Here is a 24,594-nt window from a genome sequence, read left to right as displayed (position 1 = left end):
TACATGAAATAATAATTTAACATCTTATTACAATACAGACATTATAATACTTACAAAAACTCAATTGCCGACTTTCACAAAATTCTGCATACTGGACTGAGTCCATCATTCGTGTTTGTCTTTCTGCTCTCTGACAAAAGAGTAGAAGTACATGATGTACCTTATTCCAGCAAGAACTGCATTCCACAACAGAAATTATAGCAGCACAGCACCCCTGCCATAAACTTCAGCTAACCGCCCCCCCCCCCCAAATTAAACATGCATTGCAGTTTCAGATGCAGAAATATAAACCACAGATTGCTTATTAGCCTTGTGCATTAAGTTTCCCAGAGGAGTGTGTCAGTTCTCACTTTAAAGATCTGCTTGCACACTCCTCACCTAAGACAGTGACACGGGGTTGATAGGAAAGGTGCTGAGCGCTCTTGCCCTCAACCATTTAAACACCAAGATGTACAATTTAAACTAAAGCACGCGAGCACTCTGCCTACATGTTTACAGATGACCAAACAAATAAAACGTTCTCCTAGACTGAGGCCAATGTATCCCGCACTGAGCAGAACCAAAACTGTATGCTTTTAAGATGGCAGCATTATCATTATTGGAATGAATAAATTACATCACATTAAAGGTGCACCAGACAGAGAAGAGCATTGAAGTGCCCCTTCCCATATAGACATTCAATACATAACTGGTAAATAATATAATATAATAACTAAGTGGTAAATGCGTATGTCTAGGTTTCTTTCACTGTTAATCTGTGCTTAGTTTTTCATGCTTCTAAACACCTACTGGAGAAGAAACAAAAAATAGACTTAGAGTTTAAGAAAATGGCTTAAAATGTTATCTGCTGTATTAAAGTGTAAACCAAAAGCCTGTATTTCAAAAAGGCAAGATTATGTACATCCTCTTCTCCATGTATTACTCTGCTGTAACTGAATCATGGTTGAAGCAGCACTGGAGGACATGTTTAAGAATGAGCACATGCCCGAGTTTTGTTTACTTCAACAGAGGAGAGTTCATTTTCACAAGGTAAGGATCTGGTCTCTAGAAGAGATTAAATCCTTCACATATTAGGGGCAGGAAGCGGTAGTTAGATTAAAGAGAATGATTATCCTTTTCAGAAGCGGACAGTTTAATCAAGTCTCTTAAACAGGGAAGGCATATTGTCTTACACGTCAAGGAAAGGAATATAACTCTCTTCCAAACATAAAATAAAACATTAAACCCGGTAAGAGCAGAACTATAGCTAAGGATTCAAAGGGCTATCAGGAGGGGCTGATGCCACTGTGACTGTACTGCAGCGAGCCCACACAGCTCAAATCATCATGCACACAACACAGAAGGTGAAGTACAGGTGTGTTTGCATTACAAACAAAAACCAAACAAAGCACACACACACACACAAATGTTGCTGCGAGTTCCCAAGCTCTTTTACATGTGACGAAATCAAAATTGCAGAGTTCTTTAACCTGGTCTACTGGAAAATAACAGGGCTGCTAATGAGAGTATTTGAAGACAGGTTATACAACAGGATATTTTTTTAACACTTTCTTGTATCAGAAAAAAAAAAAAAAAAGTAAAAAATCAGTACTTCAAAACCACAGTTTTTTCTTCTCTTCTATGCCTGTGAGGTCATTCTTCTATGGCACTCCAATCCATCACTTATGAGATGTTGTTGGTGGACAACACATTCAATTTAGCGGTGAACTGAACGACTAACTGGGCAGGAACATACCTGGATATTCCTTCTTTCTGTTCATCTCTACCCAGCCACCCATTTCTATTGTATTTTGACTCTTAATCACCAGGACGGAAACTGTTCTACTACTTAAGTATTTTTCTGTTCCTCTTCTATGCATTCTTCTGGCATCTTGACTACATTTTGTGGAGCTGGCTGAAAGTTTTTACTTATCTGAAACAGCAATCTATTCCATCAAGACATGAAGTCTAAATTTATTTTATATCCTTTAAGAAAAATTGTCACAATAACTCCAATCCTCATCCAGCATGATCAGAACAGAGATCTGCTTTGCCTCAGAATTAATTCAGCTGTACTTTTCAAGACAGAAAGAACCACCAGGATCATCTGATCTTATTTTCTGCATATCACAGGACACTTCTCACATAATATATACTAGAATTCACAGTTCTAGAATTTCTTGCATAATTTTACTACATTTTTTGAAATACATCTAATTTTGATTTAAATATTTCACATATTAAGATACATCTTCTTCAAATTATTTTAAATGGTAACTTTTTATGCAATGTGGTTTAAATTCTGCAGTCATTTGTGCCTTTGCCAGTCACAAATTACTAGTTGGGTACTGCCAGATAATGACGAAATAATTTAACCGTATGTGGGTAATCAAATGGACTGAACTTCTCTAAATGTGACAAAGTTTTCTTGAAATTTTACACATGGAAATGTGCAGGCTCACAGAACTGTTGCCTGAGATCCAGCTTCAGCAATCCTCCCTCTGGAGGTCTCTAGCCCAATCTCTGGTTTAAAAGAAGACTATTCATTGCCTACGCTAGATCAAATCAGCCATGGCTTACTCTAGCAAAGTCTTTAAAACCTTGATTTTGTGTCTCCTCTGGGTAGCCTCCTTCAGTGTTGCATGGTGAACAAGATTTTTGATGTCCTACTTGAACCTGCCAAGCAACAACCTGTGGCTCTTGACACACAGATCCTCTATCCTATTCTTTATTCTACCCAGAACTACTATTTTGGTTCTATTATCTTTGTAACTGTCCTTCAGCAGTTGTAGGCTGTTACCTAACCTCCTTTAGGCCCCTCTTCCTCAGGCTAAGTAAGACTAAGTAAGCTCAGCCTCTTCTCACAGGCCACGTGCTCCAAGACCCTCACCACCTCTCAGTAGCTTTCAGCTCAACCTTTCCAGTTTCTCAGGATTTCTGTGGGTTTGAAGGACCCCAAACAGGACACAGCATTCCCGATTTGGCCTCAACAGCATCAAGCAGAAGGCAACAACTACTTCCTTCAGTCTGACAAGCACATTTCTTCTGCTGTTGCTCAATGTGCATTTTGTTTTAGCTATGATTAGAACATACCGCGTTGCCTCATATTCAGCCTGATGTTGAATCAGTCAGTACTGATGCATAGGGTTACTGTCCCAGACTCAGAAACTCAATCAAGTTTCTGTTGGGCAAGCTCTCAGGGTTTTCAAGACCTGCCTGGACTGAAGCTCTGTCAATCAGTGTGACAGCCACTCCCAATTTTCTATCTTTCACATATTGTCAGAATGGGCATTTTGTATCTTTGTCTGCATTTCACTGTTGATAAAGATACTGAACAATATGGATCCCAGTACCAATCCCCAAGGTATTCAGTTTTTACCAGTTTCCACCTATATGTCAAGCCATTGGCTATAACCCTTCATATCCAGGAGTCCCAGCCATTCAAAGCCCTTTGCAACAACAGGGAAGGCAGAGCAAAGCAAGATGACAGAGTATGCCAACATGAGGAGTTATGTTTCAAGGTCCTATGACAGAGAAAAAAGAAATCTAGAAATGTGATGACGATACTTCAACATACAATTACAGGCATCCCACAATGCGGTACGGAAACTGCAAATTAATCACAAGAGCAGTTATATTAGATTAAATTATTTAGCAATGGCTACTCAGCAAATACAGTAGAAAAATCCTCAAAAATTGATGTTGTCAAAGGCTAGTCAATATGGTAAAGGGACATTTTTCTGATAAGGACTTCATTCCTCTCTACAGATTGTCTACAGTAGCTGTGCACAGACCTAAACACTGGACTTAGCTTTATTCTCACTTATTAAATGAATACTTACACTTATGTTTCCTCTGAAATAATATCTTTTATATAAACAAATTGCCTACATATCTGTTGAATAAAATCACTCTATCTCTTAAGTTGTCTCTAAAAGATGTCTTTCTTAAAGGTGGACTCTAGAGCGATTCTCCAAAACACCATCAAGTAAAAGAGCTTTCCATGTAAATATCTGGACTATATTTTCTTCCCAATACATTCTAAAAACCAAAACATATCATGGCATGCAAACTCATAGTTCACAGGACGTCACAGCCTTTCCATCAGTCCTACCAGTTTTAGAATAGTCTACAATTAACCAGCAAATGCAGAAAAAATAAATAGATAGGATAAGTATATGATCTTCAAAGCAAAGCAGAAGACAACAGGTCACCTTTCTTCTTCACTTCTCAAGATTATAAACTGTAATTATCTTCTTTTACATCATCCCTGCTTTACAAGAATTTAATGTTCTCTTATCTCCACATTTCTAAGGTATATTTGATAAACTCAATTTGAATCAATAGCATGGGATAAAAAGGGGGCAGAAAGATTGTGCATATAACTGTGAACACAGAGCTACTCCAGGTCAGAAGAGTTTCAAAGAAATAGCATTCAACTTTGGGCAAGACATAGAAAGGCTGTTAAAACTCAATAATCTGTATGTAATGCTTCCTTTTAAATCCGTAGAATACCCACTTGCTATTTTTTATAGTCTATTTTTTTTCAACTACCATTTCAGATGCTTTAAATAAGAAATAGCTTAAATTTTATTAAAATGAATTTTTCTAAATTCTATTCTTGGAAAGAGTAGCAAGTCACTCCAACAAAGGTGAAGTCCTCTTTCATCAGTATAAAAACAAGTTTGCTGAGTCTTTCCTATATGATGAAACACTGAAACCCTGTGGCCATGCTGCCTTGAAGCAATCTCAGCTTGAAACAATAAATGACATGAAAGACACAGTCCCACTGGTTCATCAAAATATATTAAATATATACATTTTTTTTCACTCCCATTACTGTCGTACTAGTCACTCTCAGCAGTTCACAGAATCACAGAATCACAGAATCACAGGATCGTCTAGGTTGGAAGAGACCTCCAAGATCATCTAGTCCAACCTCTGACCTAACACTAACAAGTCCTCCACTAAACCATATCACTAAGGGCTACATCTAAACGTCTTTTAAAGACCTCCAGGGATGGTGACTCAACCACCTCCCTGGGCAGCCCATTCCAATGCCTAACAACCCTTTCAGTAACAAAGTTCTTCCTAACATCCAACCTAAACCTCCCCTGGCGCAACTTTAGCCCATTCCCCCTCGTCCTGTCACCAGGCACGTGGGAGAATAGACCAACCCCCACCTCTCTACAGCCTCCTTTCAGGTAACTGTAGAGAGCGATGAGGTCGCCCCTGAGCCTCCTCTTCTCCAGGCTGAACAAGCCCAGCTCCCTCAGCCGCTCCTCGTAAGACTTGTTCTCCAGACCCCTCACCAGCTTCGTTGCCCTTCTCTGGACTCTCTCGAGCACCTCCATGTCCTTCCTGTAGCGAGGGGCCCAAAACTGAACACAGTACTCGAGGTGCAGCCTCACCAGAGCCGAGTACAGGGGGACAATCACTTCCCTAGCCCTGCTGGCCACACTGCTTCTTATGCAGGCCAGGATGCTGTTGGCCTTCTTGGCCACCTGGGCACACTGCTGGCTCATATTCAGCGGGCTATCAACCAGTACTCCCAGGTCCTTCTCTGCCAGGCAGCTTTCCAGCCACTCATCTCCCAGCCTGTAGCGCTGCTTGGGGTTGTTACGCCCCAGATGCAGGACCCGACATTTGATCCTGTTGAACTTCATACAGTTGGCCTCAGCCCATCGGTCCAGCCTATCCAGATCGAAGTTAAGTCCAATTAATTTTAAGTTAATTCCAGTTAAGTTAATTCCAGTTAAGAAGCTGAATTATGTCGTGTACAGCAGAGTTAAAATACTTTGCATGCTTTTATTGGAACATGCTGAAGGATGCAGTAGATATGACCTGGCACAGTAAATGTATGCTTAGTCTTCCAAAAATGTGTTGCATTATATCTTTCTTGCAGCATGAAAAACTAAAAAAGACTAAAGAGGGAACGGAAAGAAAAGGTAAAGAGCTGAATGTTGTCACCTGCCATGCAGGATGAAAAGAATCTTATTTTGATTCCATTTCAAAGCTGTCACACTTGACATCTTTTGGGGGGAAGAGGCCAAATGTTAACTTGCCTACTAACTATTCAGTGTTTGAAGGAAATGTGCTGGGTAGCTGCTAAGCTGGAGCATTTGAAAAACACACACAGCGTGGCTGCGTGTCCCTGTGCTGGCAACAATGAAGATGTTGGCTTCCCAGACTGCTTGCATATTCATATTGTGGCATGATTTCCTGATTTTTTTTTTGATGAAGACCTTCTCACTGAGCACCTATTATGGTTTCAAAGGAGCTAGGTGACTAGTCTAGAGAGCAGAAAAAAATTGCCCTGCAGTGGCTGATACTACTAGAAGAGTGTGCCACTGCTTTGAATTCCAAGCTTCCGTGAAACATACACAGATTATCCTCTGCATATGACTGTTTTTTTTCATTTAGACTAGAGAATAACAGAACATTGCACGTTGTACCTGACAGCTCACAGGCCACAGGTCGAAAATTGCCTAGATTAAAATAATTACAATTTGTGAAACAAACCACAAAGTAGCTCAATATTGAAAAGCTTGCATAATACTATGAAAGCACATTTTTATTCTCCGTATCTTGAAATTATCTGAAATTATCACTATCTGAAGATTTCTGTTACATAACGGAAAAATGTATTTGCTCTTCTAAGAATGACTTGAATTGGTAAGCAAAGAAAAAAAGGCATTTTAAGAGTAAGCATTTTCAAAGTTTAAGCTTGCTCAGAGTTTTATACAGAAAATAAAAACGTCACTTAGGGAAAGATCAATAGCTTTTGTAATGCAATACTTGGTTTGGCTATAAAACACAGACATACAGGAGATTTTTATCATTTCTACCCACCTCTTATAGAACATACCATACATTCTCAGTAACCATTAATCTGAACAAGTCTGCGTAACAAGTTTGAGGCCTTTGATGTAATACCATTTTGAGAGCTCCTGTGTTTAGTACAAAGTCCCCCATATCTTCATTACTAGAAGAAAACATGAGGTCTTTTTCAGGTAGACCAAGAAGATTTCCATTTTAATGTATTTACACAGTTATAACTAGTAATAAAAGTTCTGTTTGTTTTTTGTTTTTTGTTCTCTACATTACTAATACTTTCCTACCCCCCAATAAACACAGTTAAGACCTTAAGAACCTTTAAAATCTTAAGAACTGTTTACAGAGATGCTAGGGTGCTATTACAGAATCACAGAATCATCTAGGTTGGAAGAGACCTCCAAGATCACCAAGTCCAACCTCTGACCTAACACTTACTCTAACTGCAATGAAAGTATGCTGTGGATGATGATAAACATAAATCAAAATAGACTTTTTTTTTTAATACTTTTTTCATTATAGAAAACTGGATATTCACTGTCTATGGACAAAAGATGGGAGTCACTTGATGAAGTGACTTGACTCTGTAGACTTAGACGTCTACAGTATGCTAATTTATCATCTAAAGTGCATTTATAATCAAAAAGATATTAAGGTACTTTCAGAGACTAACTTTTTCCTAAACTAGATGTTCAAAACAGGTCAGACTAATCACTTCTGTGAATTTGTCTAAAGTTCATCCACTGTGGACATCAGCAATGGAGTTCTGTGGACACTGGATTAGGTCTACATGTCCAAATTACAAACATCCTCCAAAATGCAAGAGGAATCCTACTCTGAGAGTGATGACTGAAGGATATCATCACCGACAGGGCAACACAAAAGCCAAGATTAAAGAATGACTCAGGAAATTTGGTTCCACAAAAGCAGCTTTGTACCCTAGGCATTCATTAACTCCCCCCATCATCCTCTAAGTATTTAGACATGTAAGCTAACAAAGCAGATAAGTAGGGGGAAGGGAGCTGGCAAGACAATTTAAGATTACGTACAAATTTCAAGGAAATTTTAAAGAAAGAAAGCAAATGGAAATTCACAGACGGTAACAAAATGAATGGATTAATTCCCAGTAGTCATGATCTCATTGCTTAAGGAATAAATAATGCTCGTCTCCTGATAGGAACTCACCACTGCTCTAACACTTTGCCTTTGAACATATGCAAAATCCTCACATACTGTCTTTATTTGAACCAGCTCCATATCATATCCAAATTCCTTGTCTAAATTTATTACTGCTGGTCTGAAATTTGGAGCTGGAACCTGTAAACAAAACATTTCCAGTTCATGAGATACCTTTGATTTCTACAGGACGATACTTTTTCTGCTATTATAAGCGGCATCATGAATTTTGTAAAACTACATGTTAAATTTATGGCTATCTTCTACCAGTGCTTTCCAAGACCCGTAAAATATTTTTGGATAAAATACGCTATCAAACTTTAAAAGTTATGTGGAATTTATTAATATATTAAAAAGACTTATCTGCCCTCACTTTTCTGATTGAGGACACTGTAACGCCTTTCTGTGGTTTCCATCTGGCTGTAGATCAAAAACTTTATGTCAGATTAATATTAGGATACTTTTATGTCTTCTGGATAGCATTCTTCTGAACACGTAACCTAATCCTGTATCAATTTATAGGTGAGGTTAATATAACCAGCTTTAGCATCTCACAAGTAAAGCTGTCAGTCATCAAACTAGGCATCACTGCATAGTCTGGGAGATACAAACAGCAAAGCAGTCCCTTTTGTGCATTTTATTTCAAATTTACAGTCAAAATCACAGTCTGTTTAAAAATAATACAACATTTATAGAGGTTCACTTGTAAGCAAAAGGAAAATATCGTAAACTGGGAGAAACTTCAAAAATATTTCTTTTAAGTCTATGACTAGAGATATGGATAGATGGATAAATAAAAGGGCAGACAGATTAAAAACTGTCTTTAAAAGTGTGTACTTACATAATATTTAAATTGGATTCTATGCAAATGTCTTGCAATTATGTCTCATCGCAAAAATCGTCAGGTACCTCTCACCCTCATAATATTTCTGCCATCATTATTTGCAGATAGTTTGGTTTTTAACCCAATTTAGGTACAGCCACTTGCATCCAGAATTGGTAATGTAGCCCTGAACAACTAAAGACCTGCGTGACAACCTGATTCCCTGAAAGAACACTCCTTCCACGCTACTGAAATCCTCCCCACACTATATTGATGTTTTATTTGGTCTTGTTGCTAGTAACTCATGGAGTGTTTTTTTGTTTGTTTGGTTGGTTTTTTTTGTTTGTTTTTTGCTTAAAGGGTGTTGGTGGCCTTGGATGGAGGCTGGCTTGGAGGGGCACGTGCACAACATGCCTTGCACACTTGCTCACCTTGCTAGGTGTAGAAGAGCCCTGAAGGATCCAGTCCTCCTCCTACTGGTCCAAATGGACCAGTACAAGCTGCAAGGGGCTGCTTCAACCTGAAGTTCACCAGTGGGAGACTGAATTTGTCTGAAGACCCTACACATAATGAGCCTTGATGAAACTGAATTCCCAGGCATATTCTGCCTGGTCACTCACCCACTGCATGTCCAGAATTATTTCAGCCATGATCTGTTAAGCAATTAGTAAAGCTAATTAAGCTGGACAGTAGGTAAATTCAGGAAAAGCCAGAGACAGGCACTCTTGTTCACTGGTTTTAATCACTGAATAAAAGTAAGAAAACAAGCTTAATTTTAAAAACAGACATCACAAATGTCTGTCCTGTTGCTAGCCGGTATCAGTATGCTTCCAAAAATAGATTCAAGAATTTGCTGATGTTAAATGAGAAATGAAGAAGGAGGAAGTCCTCAGGAGCAGCTGAGGACTTAAGCCCTCACATTGAAAAGAAAGGAAAGCACAGCAAACTCATGGTACATGTTGATAAACAATACTTGTGATAAATTTTGTTATTCTGCAAGGCACATCTCTGTAATTCTTTGTGCATCAGACCTGCTGACAAGTACTGCAAAACGCCCTCCTGAATAATCCTCTGGAGCTCCACACTAAAACAAGGTGCTAGGACAACTAAGGAAAATTTTGACTAGGAGAAACTTAAACTGATTGACTAAAGGACTAAATTTCAGGCAACATGGGCAATACATATTCATTTTAGTCCTCTTAGCTAACTTGTAAGTATCATAATTCTGCCTTTTCCCTTACTATCAGTAAGAAGCGGTATTTATTTATTTCCAGTGGAACAGCCAATTGTCACAGTATCTGCCATTCTTGGGGATGTCACCATCCTGCCCAAGAAATTACAATTGAAAAATCATTTATTGAGAAATTATGTTAAACAACACCCCAACTTCCAACACAATGGCAGAATATACATGCATAAAGTCAAGAAATTCAAGAAACAATATTTGTGCTCTATGCATAATAATTTGGTGTGCCTTACAGCAATCCATTTTCAGAAGTCTGACTTTGGTCTTACAACCTATAAATGAAATCCTGGTTCTACAGTGTCCACAGCAAAGCTTCATTTAACTTCAATTGGAACAGGTTGCCCAGGGAGGCGGTGGAGTCACCGTCCCTGAAGGTGTTCAAGGAAAGGTTGGACGTGGTGCTTAGGGACATGGTTTAGTGGGTGACATTGGTGGTAGGGGGATGGTTGGAGCAGGTGATCTTGAAGGTCTTTTCCAACCCTAATGACTCTGTGATTCTATGAAAAGCTGTACGACCTCACCCTATGAACAGCTTCCCTAACATAGTGTTGCATGTGGTGCAGACGGTCAGCACCCTCCTGTGAAAGGAAAGCAGAAAAATGGACTTTCAAAATGGAACATTGATTCTGAAATAGCCTTTTTTCGATGTGCTCTCAGGTACAGATTAGAAACCCAAGTTAGACTCAATGTATTAATTTTGCAGCAATATATCTTAAAGCCCTCCACTTTCAGAAGGAACTGCTTTCCCATCAAATCAACTCAAAGGTTTTTGGGAATGAAAATGGGCTAGTGTGGATCTGGAGAAAGCTTGTCTGCTGCTAAGCAGGCTGGGTTCTGCCATGAGTTCCTGGCAGTTTTGACTCTTGAGCTAGGACTCACTTCCTACAACACTGAGATGCTGTCCTAACTGGGAGATTATGAACTATGGGATGCACCTCATACAAGACACTCAGGTTTTTTGAAAACCTGACATCAGGTTTTTGAAAGGAAGGCCACTAATTCATTAACGCACCCATTTTATTAATTACAAGAATGAGTAAAACAATTTAGTTCATCCAGTTTCCATGAAAAATCCAAATCTGGAAACTTCTATGAGGACTTTATTTAAGAAGTGTATTCATGAATGTCTATTAGTAAAGCATTAAAGTAAATTAATTAAAATTAAAATATGCTGTCCTATGTACATGCAGTTGTGCTCTCCTTGGCATGCGACTAGAGAATATCCACAATTACTTGAAGTAACTGAGAAAGGATCAGATTTTTACGAGACTGTAATCAGAGAACAAGAAATAGCAGTACTCCAATATGTATTCTGACTTCTTTAACACAAGAAGTGTGCACACGGACATTTCACATTCAGCTAGTGGCACTTACACCACAGGGTCCAATTCTGTGGTCAGACTTTTATTCTCTTTAGAAAAGCCTTTCTAATTTGAGAATTGCAAGATAGGGAGCTCCACATAGAAATCAAATCATGAAATTTGGGGAATAAGTGAGTCACACATAGAGTTAAAAAGGAAATGCTTCCCTCTGAAAAACAGTGACCGCTGCATGCAATCTGCACGGATTTTTATAAAGACAGAGCAACTTTCACATTAAGAAGCCCAAAATAGCTGATAAGAGACCTCTCTCAGCCTCACAGGCTGCATTTGGCTGCCTGCTGCCTCCTGACCAGCTCAGGCTTGCCCACCAGAAAAAGAACAGGACTTCAATACCCAAAACTCCTACCTCAGTTCTGCAACTACCTTGATGTCTGAGCAGGACAGAGTGCAAGTGAAGGCTGAATTAATTACCTTTGAAAGCTTGTTTCACAGTTGCAAAGCTTGCAGAAGGTCAGGGACAAAAAAGGCAAAATCAAAGCTGCACAAGCAGACCCGAAAAATTCATTGTCTGAACTGAAAGGCTTTGAACAAAAGCACTGGTGTATTTTTTTATTATTATTTATTTATGGGGATGTCATTCACGACACTGAACAAAATCTGTCCCAGTGTGAATATTTTATTAGTCAAATGCTAATGACTGTGTGACACTTGCTATTTATTTAACTATGCAAAATACTCTATGCTGCTGTTTGTTATTGTTTCTCAATTTTTGTAAACATGAGAAAATTTATTTTCATAGCATTCTTGTGAGCACTATCTCCACTATATAGCTGAGAAGTAGAATCATAAAAAGATTATTTTCCCAAAGGCAATGTTTTATTCTGCAAATGCTTCTCTTTTATTGACTTTCTCTTTTTTCTTTTTCTAATGTTAGGGATGAAAAAGAAAATGTTCAAGTTCAGGATTTAAGAAAATGATTTAGCATTTGGAAGTAAGTTCATTTGAACAGTCAGCTAATTTGGAACAATCTGTTTTTTTAGGCCCTTACACCATGCCTATTGATAGATATACCACAAAATTATTAGGCGTTTACATAAAGCCAAAGAAACATATGCTGTCATTAATTCAAAACAATCACCACCAGTCAAAGTCACTCCAGGAGTTCTCTTAATGAACATCCCCATTCCCTCCTCCTCCAAATCCCTCCACCCCCAACAAAAAAACACCACCAGGGGAAATCTCAAAAAATATAATTTTGAATTGTATAAAAATTTCACAATAACTCTTAAAACTAATTACTTACATATTAGTTTGTGTAAGAAGATGAACTGAAACATTTAGATCAAGCTTTACTGATACCTCATTTTTAAATAGAAAATTTTGAATTATTAATAAAAATTGCCAGATTTTTTTAGTTTGGTTAAGAATAGAGGAATATTTTGAGACTCTTTCAAGGCTGAAATTCAAAGTGAAACTTAGTGCCTTGTGAAAAACTATGTAAATATATACTGGCAGCTTTTAGTATCTAAAATGTGGATGTTCTGTACTAGTGAAACAACAGTTTCTTAACAGAACCCTTCCAATAAATCATATCTGATATAATCCCAGCTAATCTGTGGCAAAACAAACAAACTAAAATGTTATTTTATGAGTCTTCATGAGTCAATCACCTTCAACAGAAGAAACAGGACCTATATATCCTCATCTCCTGCTCTGTAATACTGACAGTCCCCTCCATCCCTTACTGTTATCAACCCTTCATGTATTTTTAAAATGACAATAGTTTTGATGGGATTTTGTTTTTAATCCTGAGATTAGGGAGTGAGAGCAAAGAGCACCTACTGTATATGGATTCATTACCATAAGCTTTACTGATAGTTTATCCCGTTTCCTAATGAAAACAACAAAAAACCCACCGTGTCTCTATTAAAAAGCAATCAGATTTGCTATGCTGGTGACACTTTAAAGAGCACATTATGTGGGAAAACAAAATAAACATTTACCCTGGCAAATGAAAGTGAATTTGGGTTTTGACATACTTGGCAGGAAGGCAGAATTATATTCATGTCAAGTATGCAGAAAAGCTAATATAATATTTAAATATTTGCTTAACTAATATAGAATTTAAAACAACACATTAGAAGAAACATTTTTTGTGAAACATTTTAAAGTTTTTTAGTATAGGCTACTCCACAAAAGTAATATGCTCAGCTGAAATTTCAGACTTCTACAGCCTTTGTTGCACATTCCATTCACTTGTAAAGTGGTAAAGAGTCTTCGTATTCTACTGACAAGTCTCTACTTATATTTCCAAGACAAAGGTAGTTCTTATACTGATGGTTTAACTTGATAATGAATTTATGCAGCTTTCCAGAGAAACAGCCCTTGAGAATCAGAATCTTACAAATATTGATATAATGAGCTAATGTTAACACTATCTTAGCTAAACCCTACTTCTGTGGTTCAGTATTTTACCCATGCAATTGCTTTAAAACTCCTTTAATTTGCAACAGGACGTAATTCATTGAAGACGGACCTTTATATTGCTCAGAAAGTATCTGAATGCTGTATGTCAATGACTGCTGAAATCCTCAACCAATTCTCAGCTCTAATTCGTAAATTGTGTAGTATGAACGGAGCACCACAGACCTCCACTTTTACACATTCTGATAAGCCTGTTAGATAGAGCGATGCTGGGTGTTGTTTTAGCTCCAAGAGAATTTAGATGCACTGTCTAAATATGTGGCTATCGGACTTTCCTTTAGAGGTGTAAATCTAAATTTATACTAGCTGTATATATCCACAAAATCAAATTTGCCAGTGTATCGCAATTATAAATGATGATGAAATTTGATGTACAATTTTATGAATTGCTAAGAGTATTTTAAAAGATTTCTTTTAAGAAAAGACTTAGCTTATCTTTTTAATTTGGAGAGAGATGAATAATTAGAAAATATTTCGAAACATTCTAAATTGCTTACATAAGAAAACATAATAATTAAAACCATCATCACTCTTTATTGTAACTCTATGTTTTAGAAATATGTCATTTTAAAGTCTCTTCAAAATAATTCATTCAAATGTATCTGATTTGCAAATTCAATTATGCACTATTAAACCAACTGCTAAGATCTTCAGTTCTCCTAAATCAGCACAGCTCCTCTGAGTCCCATCATAAGACAGAAACTACTGTTTATTTCACATCAGTAACTTAAAAGGGATAGAAAGAGTGTTCACACCATAAGACATAAACAAAAAGGTCTAGTTTGGGGAATTTGACTTTCAATGTTCTTCATTTGCAGTGCAAATTGCTGTGCTGCATTAGTAATAACTACGCACATAGTACCCATTCAGCCAGCCAGCCTGTTACAGAAACAAATATAACAAGAGACTCTTCCCTGCACATATTCTTAAAATTGGTTGCAATCAAAACTATACTTTCCAAGAACTTTAGCAGAGTCCAATTCTACATGCCAAATTTTCAGACATTTACAAAGAAAGAAAATACAAAATATTTTTAAATACAGAAAAAAAAAAATGATTTGTATTTTACTTTTATTCTATGGTTAGTCAAATTATTTTAAAAGTTAGAAAGGTCTGAAATCAAGAGCTTAGCAACAGATAGCCCAGAATCCTACTACCAGGATAATCTCCTGAAAAGAAAGACATGGCTCAAATTCCCGTTCAAAATCAGGTATAAAGATTTTGACTATAGGCCATAGTCCAAGCTCATATTCTTATTTCTGGGCATTTACAGTTATGTAAATTTAAACTCAAAATGAAAATAACTTATTTTTCTCCATGTTGAAACCATTTCATCTCCTTTTATGTCGATTTTGTTATAGGTTTAGACTGACTGAAATGGAAGGGTTAAGGTTTTTCTTTAGTGGAGGGTAAATCAAAGATCTACAGGGACAAAATAAATAAATAAATAAATAAAATTGCATAGCCCCAGTCACAGAATAATGGAAAACCACCTTAATTTCAAAATATTTTAGCTAACAACAAAATCTAACTGGGATGTAAAGAAAAATACCTTTAATAAAGAGATTTTGAAGTGTAGGAAGGTTAAAGTCTATTCAGTGTTAAACGTGCTTGAAGCAGAGTACCGTTAACTACCACAGTTTGGCATCGATTACTCAACTGTGCTTATAGGAGTTGCTGTAGCTTCTCATGCCATCATATACACTGTGGGAGAAAATTTACTCTTTACTGGTGGCTGCTCAGCTTTCTTAGGATTTCTGAGTTTTTCTGACATTTTTCAAGTTACATCTCGTATTCATCAAACGTCTGATCAGCATTTTTGTCTCTTTCTTTAAAATATAACATAGGGTAACAAGGTTAGTAATCATCTCACTTACATATTTCTTCAAATACTGGAACTAGAATTTAGATCTCCAGCCCTGAGGTACATGAAGAGTTAACTCCCATTTTAAGAAGGGTGTGATTAGTAGCTGGAGATCTGCTTGAGTTCAGTACATCTGAAGATGCTATTACAATTTTCAGATATAAAATAATTAGCTGATGATATGAGCTGACAGCTAATACATCTAAAGTAAACACAAAAAAATTATTTCCAAGCGGATGTAGAGTATGTGTTCCGTTTCTAAGCTGTTTGATATGGTGTTTGTAAGGAGCTAGGATTCGATACCAGATGCCGTATGTTCTACAAGCTTTTTCTGCAGATGTCTGCAGCCTGAGAAAATCAACAGTGCTTTGAATAACACTCCTAGTAAAAGCATCTTCTTGTCAGAGTCACTGTATGATATAGGATATGAATCCCACACAAGTGGATGAACTGATTTTAAATAATACCATCTGACAATGGTAGAAAAAATTCCTAGTAGGTCTGACAAAGTCGTGGAAATGGCTGTTAGCCTTGGGAAATAAAATCCAGCCCCCTGACAAAGATTACCCATCCTTCTTTCGTTTGATCAAATGGAAAACCAAATTTAGTGATTGCTTCCTTAGTTCCATAGGCAAAGTTTCAACAGCACTTAACACCGCCACCAAAGAGTCCCTGTCTTTGCCCCTTCTGCATGCCACTCAAAAGAAGAGTCTGGAAAAAAATGCTTAAGAATTATTGGAGAATAAAATCTATGCATCTTAATGTGTTTTTGATGTTATCAATTCATGCTGTTTTCTTGCCGTTGCTTTTAATGAAGTTTCTTTTAGAACACTGAAAGAAAATCAACTGAAGTCTCAAGTACAGTATATGTGAGACAGATGCCAAGCAAATACTAAAAGCCTGCCGCTACCTGTATACGAAAGCAAAAAGAGCTACATCTTAAGCCATAAATCCACAGGTTCAAATGACAACGCTTTTTCACTCAAAAATAAAACCTGTGGCTCCCTACCTGATAAAAATTCACATAAATCCATTTCTCAAATTTACTCTCTATGCAAAATCAGGATTTTTTCTAGCAATAATATTGTGGTCCTGTCTTCCCTGAAAATATAGGTCTGGTTTTAGATGCACTTCGCCAGTCTAAAGGGGTGACACGGCCTAATTCTTTCCACTTTAAAGTTAACTAACTGTAAACCCCAGGCTATTAAAAGGGTCAAATGCTAATCTGAAGAGTATTAAAAGATTAAACTCTGCATGTTCAACTCCATGAGGAATTTATGTAAGGTAGCTACCTGAAAAAGAGAACTGTTCCCGTTTTTCTGAGTACCCAAATTAAAATAACCTCTTCTGATTCAATTTGTGAAAGTGTTTAATTGTCTAGGTATCTTCAATTTCAATCAAAGATGGTAGAGCAAAATGAAAGAAAGGAAAGGAAATACAGTTTTAAGTTTGGGGGGCAAAAGATACAAGCAACTCATACTAACAGCATTATGCTCTCTTCCGCAGAGTTAATAAACTATGCCAGGTTATTACCTCTGCTGCGCTGCTGGGAATGTTGTGGGTCTGTTTTTAGTCGATTGGGTAAGTATGCGTCTCACATTTTGCAACATGTAGAGCTTAATTACATTACTCTACCATTTCAACAGACACTTAAAATGCTTAAATCTTACTGCTTCTGATTCCATAGTCGCTACACATGTGTGAAGCTATCACTGAATGCAATTTTGCACAGCAGCCAGATCATATTCTTACGGAAGAATACAGCAAGCAACATTATAGATAAAATAAACCACAAGACTGAGACAAAATGAAAGACAGAAAACCCTGTTCCTTGTATACATAAAAAGTCTATTCCAGGAAATACCAGCAGTTACAGATTACAGAAAGTGCAGAAGCTGGAAAGTCCAATTATATGCTACCTAGATTTTTAAACAGTTTTTAGAAATTTGAGATGGTTTATCATTTCTATGTTTTATAAAAGCTCTTATATTTCTACCTCACCTGCCATTTTAATATCTTAAATGGGAAACTTCTGAATAGAATCATAGAATGGTAGAATAATTTACACTGGAAAAATCTTGGGACCTTTTCAGAGATCTCTAGTTCAACTCTCTGCTCAAAACAGGCCCAGTTAGATCAAGTGGCTCAGAACCAGTCACAATTGGGATATCTCTTAGTTGGAGATATTCTGCAAGTCTCCAAGTTCCTCATTTCTCTGACCAGGGAAGTGGTAGAGTTGCCATGCCTTGAAGTATTTAAGAGATGTGTGGACCTGATGGTTAGGGACATGGTTTAGTGGTGGACTTGGTAGTGTCTGGTCGATGGTTGGCCCAGATGATCTTAAAAGTCTTTTCTAATCTAAATGAACCTATGATTCGGTCTTTTACCTCGTCTTATCACCAGCAATAAAATTTCCCTTTAGCCTTCTCATCTTCAGGCTGAACAAGTCCAAGTCTCAGCCTTTTGTCATATGTCAGGTGCTCCAGCACCCAAAGCTTCTTTGCGATCTTTTGCCAGACTTGCTTTGGTTTGTCACAGTCCTTCTTGTACTTAGGAGCACAACACTGGACGCAGATTCTGGAGGCACATCTCCATTTAGCCCAGGCTCCAACAGTAGCTAGCCATGGAGGTTTAGGAAATAGTATAACTAGAAGTTATAATAATTCTTATAATAATTCTTTCCCTGAATAGTCACACAAGCAGCTGGTGATCTCTGGCTCAAGCACTTCTTTAACCAAATGCAGTGCCTTTGTATTCAGTAGCCTTCAATAGTTTTTTTTTCCCTGATTCACTTGTGCAATTCAATAGTTCTGAGCTCATTTGAGCTACATTTAGCTGGAATGCAGCCTGAAAATGCCTTTCAATGCTCCTCTATCTTGTCTGTATGCTACAGCCTGTGGATGTAGAGGCTGTTACGACACATAGCATGACCATTCTGGTAGCACAGGGTAAATGCCAATGTAAAAGACAGAGATCCTTAGTAATTCTGAAGAAGGTATTGGCAAGGCTGGTCCATGAGCATGATTAAAAGTAGGTTTCAGCTCCTGGCTGGAGTCTGATCCTGGGAAAGACATCATCATTCCCTTAGCAAAGATACAGAATGAGGACAGGACAAAAAGTGCTTTTCTCTACTGTATCTGTAATGTCCAGAAATAGCAGATAAATTAAATCACAGTTGGCACTACCTTAGGTCAAGAGGCATACCTCAGCCTCCTGTGGATGAGTCAGGAAAACAACCTTTCTGTGACATTGGCTTGTGAATGTTCTCACCTAGCTGTTAAATCCAGGATGGCTCTTGGAGCTCTCCCTCTTCTGTAGCAGTTGAAATAGAAGAACTCCATTAAAAACCCATACTATTCCTCTACTGTCTTCGGTTGTGGAAAGAGCTTATTCCTTTCCAATGAAGGCTTTTTGCAATATGAATCCTTAAAGGGAAGGAGACGGAACCTGGGAGCACACAATGCAGCTTGGTCAAACAACTGCCCTGACACTGGCCAGCGGTCCAAAACTGAGGCCCACAACTGAAGAGAATCCAACGTAGGGCCACCAAGATGACCAAGGGCCCGGAGCCCCCGTGCTGTGAGGAGAGGCTGCGAGAGCTGGGGCTGCTCGGCCTGGAGCAGAGGAGGCTCCGGGGGAGCTCCCCCATGGCCGTCAGGACCCGCAGGGAGGTGCGGAGAGGCCGGAGCCGGGCTCTGCTCGGCGGTGCCCAGGGCCGGGCCCAGAGGCCCCGGGCCCAGCCCGGAGCCCCGGCGGCTCCCCCTGCCCCTCAGGCAGCACCGCTGGGCCGGGCGGGTGCCGGAGCCCTGGCACAGGCTGCCCCGAGAGGGGCCGGGGGCTGCTCCTTGGAGAGCTCCCCGAGCCCGGGGACGTGGGGCTGGGCACCCTGCTGGGGCAGGGGGGGACAGGGGCACCCAGGGGTCCCCTTCAACCTCAACCATTCTTTGATTCTATGTACCTCAGAATTACTAATCATTATCAGCACGGATTTGTTTAATTGCTTTAAATCATGACAGCAATTTCAATGCCCTGCTGCCAATGGCACCTTTGTCAGACTTCAACATCAGTCCTTGTTCCCAATTCTCCGAAGTTTACATAAACAGTAACTGTGTTGTAAGTACCAATATACGGTGACTAGTATATCTAAGCAACAAACCCGTTAAACACAAGATCACAAATAAACATAGTATTAAAATACACTTGGAGAATGTTTCTTTAGTCTTACATTTGGCTCCTAATCAAATGCTCTGTGGAAATACTGTTTAAATGTATGTGTGTCTACATTTAATTATAGATATAAATAATATATATATAAGGTTTCTTTCCAAAACTTAAGTTAAAACACAGTCATTTGGGTGTCAAAAATACAAAATACAACAGCCCAGAACCTTCCTCTTCCTAAGAAAAAGCAAACAGTGGCAAAAAAATACTCAAAGAACTAAAAGACAGAAAAGCAAAGAACACCTTGTCCTCCCAGCAAAACCGCCTACATTTGCAGTATGAGCAATGCTCACTAAAATGCTCTAAAACCAACAAAATTTTACCAGGACCCAAACAAATAGCACACTTCACGTAACCATAGCAATAAACCCCAATGTCAGAAAACCCTAATAATCCCAATAATTTGTAGCAGTGTAAGAAGTCTGTTGGTATTATTGGCTATAGCAAGAAACCTTTCCCATTTGATAGCTTTTCCCAACTCTGGCGAGAATGACATCATATTTGCAGACACATAGATAATAATGAAAAATGGTTTCTGTTTATTTTCTGTTTACTTTTAACCAATTCAGCCATTACCCAAGAGAAATAGTGTTTTCCCAGTATCCCAAACATTCCCAAGCAGTGTGTAATCATAGAAACCATTAATAGCAGCAGGCTTATTTTTACACTGGATAATGGTCACAAACACTTTGATGCCCAGACAGCCAATTTACATTCGAGACACTACTAGTTTTAGTATCTTTGCACTCATCTGGGAACACTGAACTGATATGGAGCAATTAATTTCCTCTATATTTGGATTCCTTACTTTGGTAGGATTTGTTTTGCCATATTGAAAAATATGAGAATAAAGGGATTTTTCTTGATTGATGTTCCATCTGTGCTCTTTTTAGTCTTTCCATCTATCTATACCAAAAGGAGACAGTAGACAGGGAACTGATGCTGACCTTACAGACTACTAGAGATCTTTGTCACACTCTTTTTTTTCATATCACCAAGATCAGGCTGCATACATAGAACTGTTTCCTACAGAAAAAACCACCCTGAAGGCAACAGAACTTTTCCTAACATTTGATGAAATTCACGTAAATGTGACTTAAATGTTTTTGAACAAAAACAAATAAACCTAAAGCATTTTTCTCTCTTAACTAAGAAATGAACCTCCCCATGGATTGTTTCTCTCTCATTTCTGAGTACAAAAACAGGCCTAAATACCTAAAATGTTTTAGACAAGTACAGCAAGTGAAATTCAGCCCAACTTGTGGTAACGAAGCAAGAGCTGTCAAAGCAGGTTAAAGAAGGAGAATCCTGGCTTTTTTTTACAATGTCTCAGGAATCTAGTGTCTTTGGGCAGGAACTCTCCCGCTCCTGAGTACATCACAAACTCCTTTTCAAATTCAAGACAATCTCCTCTTTTTTTGGCCTGGACAGACAGGTGAGAATGATACTGCTTTACTGCTTCACACTTAAGGCTGCAAATATTTAATCCATACAAAAGATATCATAAGACATAAGGCTTTTAATGGCATGGTTTCTCTTTCTGTGTCCCATCACTGGGATCCCTTAGCTCATTTTTGACAATGTTGGCTAAGGAACAAAGAAACTTATTCCTTATCTGTCTTACAGACAGATCTGTAAACAACACAAAAATGCATCGGAGTTTAAACCCGTATTCTCACGTGCACCTGAGCAGCCGTACATAACTCATTGGCATACTTCACACCAGTCTCCCAAAACTCAAGCCTTCTCCACTTCTAATACTTCTTGTCCTTCAGGCTCCACTCCCTACATCTGGCCAGGGTAGAAACAGAATGGTCACTCAGAAATTCCCTGCAAGATAAATACGTCCCAAGGAGCCTCAAGAGCTATGTAGCTCACTGTAGTGAACATACAAATATCTGATCAGCTGAATAGCTCTCCAGACTCCACTATCTGCACCGACTGGGTCTCCAGGAACTGTAGTGGAAAATGAGAAACTTAGCTTATCTGCAAATATCCAAAAAAATTTAAACATTTTAATTTGTAGCTGAATCCTATCCTACTCTTTTAGAGATTGTAGCTGTTAAATTCTAAGTAGGCTGAGTACTTGTAAATTGTGATTCTAAAAAATTAATAAATTATTAGATTTAAGCACTGTATCATGAGATGAAAGTCACCCCCTCAACCAAATGCCAAGATTCTGTCCCAAAAGATAGCTTATATCAAGAATAATCTGAAAACAGTATGAAAGTTAAAAATAATCCTTTCTGGAGAAACAGAAAAATAAGTTTATCATTAAAAAAATTATATATCAAGAAAGATGTGCTCTGAGAAACAATGCCCTCATGCTTTGTAACATAAAACTTCTTAGTTTGTCTTCTCGCATGCAGTTTCTATTAAGTATGTGTTGTATGTACTACAGCACTAAGCTTTCCATATGGGCTTTAAATCAAATTCCAGTTTGTTATTGATACACCCTGCATGAACAGATACTCCCTAAAGAGTAATGACCCCACACAGCACTTACACTGGCATAATTTTTGTCAGTGAAATGAGCACAGTAGTAGTAGAAAAGGCCTCAAAGCTCTTTCTAAATCACTTCCTGCTTATTTTCTTTGTACATCTTTTCTAAATTAGTACAATGAATCTGAGTAGTTCAACACCATCTTTTGGATCCTCCCTGAACATAAGCACTCACAGGCTTTTGTTTGTTTGCTTTTTGATTATACCACTACATAGGTTTTGTTTTCTCAACTAAAAAATGTCGGGTCCATACCCTAGCTCCAAGCAATGGAGCATCCTGTGTCCTGTACCTGCTCTCCAAACCCTCCAAAGAAAGTGGCCATACCAAAACCATGCCATGGCAATATCTGGCCCAGTCTAACTCCCAAACTGTGCCCAGGAATTCTTTGGGACAGTGCTACTCAGCCTAGGTCAAAGTGTGACCACTTGAAACTTACTATAGATGATCATATTCCAGTAGGAAGGAATCTCCTTGGTCACTGTCTAATTTACTACTACAGATGTAAATAAATGCCAACTCTACTTTGTGTCCTTGACTGAAACAGGGTTGACTTCCAGGGTATTATTCCTTGCATCCCAAGGTGCATTTAGGTATATTTCACTGACTTGTGTAGGTACGAATTTATCATGTCTGAACACAGATTAAATTCTAACGGAGCAATTGAACTTCATGTGAATGAAGGATACATTCCAAACAAGTATCTACACTTTATTGCACCCTATTGTATTTTGCACATAGCCCACTTCATTTCTGTGAACTTTGTACACATTCCCATTAACAGAAACATACTACCGAACAGTATTGGCAAAATCACATCCACAATGAACTTCCAAGAACAGTAATGTGTAGCTGTAGTTTTTAAATATCTAACATATAATTCATAGGTCAACATGCATTAAAGAACCAAAAGCTTCTGCCAATCTCTTTTGGTAGGGATGTAGCTTAGTTTTACCTTTTGCTGTCATCTAGCTTGCTTTCAAGGTATTATAATCTTCTAGTGAGGTTATTTTCCCTGTGCTGTTTATTCAAACTTGCAATGTACTATGAAAGCATTATGGTAGCTACTGCAACTGAATTATTGCCATATAACATCTGAGTGTTGGAAATATATCCCTAAACTAGCAGTCAGAGTGACAGATGAATGGTGTTTCTTTTAATCCTAGGGGAACAAAACTGAAATAGAGCATTCACAGTGTGATGCTCTAAGCATTCCTTTGTATGGCAGTTCAGATTTCTGATGGGAAGTTTTTTTCGTAGTGGGGGAGGTATTGGCACCATAAAACAGATGATAAAAAATGGACATTTACAGACTGAGATAGAAGTCAGCTTTGCCATTAAGTTGACTGAAGTTTTAAAATACCTCTGCTTGATTTTAATAATAGGGCATAGTAAATTTGATAAAGGCTGTCATAGAAAAATTGAGCAGAACTGGAGTTATCATTCAAAAAATCACAGCCAAAGCTGCGGCTTGTTTTAGTACGGACAGGTCACCTGAGAGATTCAGAGTAGCAACATAAGAACACAAAAACCCAAACCTGCATCTCTACCCAAACTGCACAAAAAGGAAAAATGCAACAATCTTAAATGAACATACACCTTCTCATCGCTCTGATTCAGCCATAGCCCACCGGAATTCCAATTCTCTTGAATTGATTTTTATGACAGAGAAAAGCAAAATTGCAATCCACTTGGAATGTTTTATTTTTTGTAGATTCGGCCATAGAAGGCAAAAGAATGGAAATTAAATCCCTGAGCACTACCAACCCTGGATATTCCAAAGTGAAGCAGAAAGGAGACACTAACCTGTACAATAAAAAAGGGATGCTAGGTAGACCACCTTTATGTGCATTATTCTCAAGAGATGGTCACCTGTTATGAAGACAGCTTCTATGATCTCCTTCATATACACAGTTCAACTACATCTATGGACCAGAATATTTTATTTCATCTACAACTTTTCTTGCTTGGAGGAGCAGCATATCACTGGTGTTTTACTGCTGTCTTAGGAGGGCAAACTACTTGCTGTTATGAAGTGAGATAGTACAGCTTTTATTTTTGTTTGGTTTTGCCAGTACAGTTGGCTGATTTATTACTATTCATAGCTGTTATTGAAGTTTTTCTAATGAGTCATCTGATCACAAT

General features: G+C 38.1%; 1 protein-coding gene across 4 annotated transcripts in view; it reads right to left on the bottom strand.

The window, feature by feature from the left end:
- SUPT3H (SPT3 homolog, SAGA and STAGA complex component) overlaps nucleotides 1-24,594 on the bottom strand; it is a 278,028-nt gene that overhangs the window by 62,173 nt on the left and 191,261 nt on the right. For all 4 annotated transcript variants that reach the window (XM_066995060.1, XM_066995059.1, XM_013184490.3 and 1 more), the window contains exon 7: nucleotides 55-130. In XM_066995060.1, coding sequence (XP_066851161.1) covers nucleotides 55-130 — 76 coding nt within the window. The remainder of the gene's footprint in view (nucleotides 1-54; nucleotides 131-24,594) is intronic.

This window comes from Anser cygnoides, chromosome 3, assembly GCF_040182565.1.
Source record: "Anser cygnoides isolate HZ-2024a breed goose chromosome 3, Taihu_goose_T2T_genome, whole genome shotgun sequence".
In the NCBI taxonomy this organism is placed as follows: domain Eukaryota; kingdom Metazoa; phylum Chordata; class Aves; order Anseriformes; family Anatidae; genus Anser; species Anser cygnoides.
This window is presented reverse-complemented; position numbering and strand designations above follow the sequence as displayed.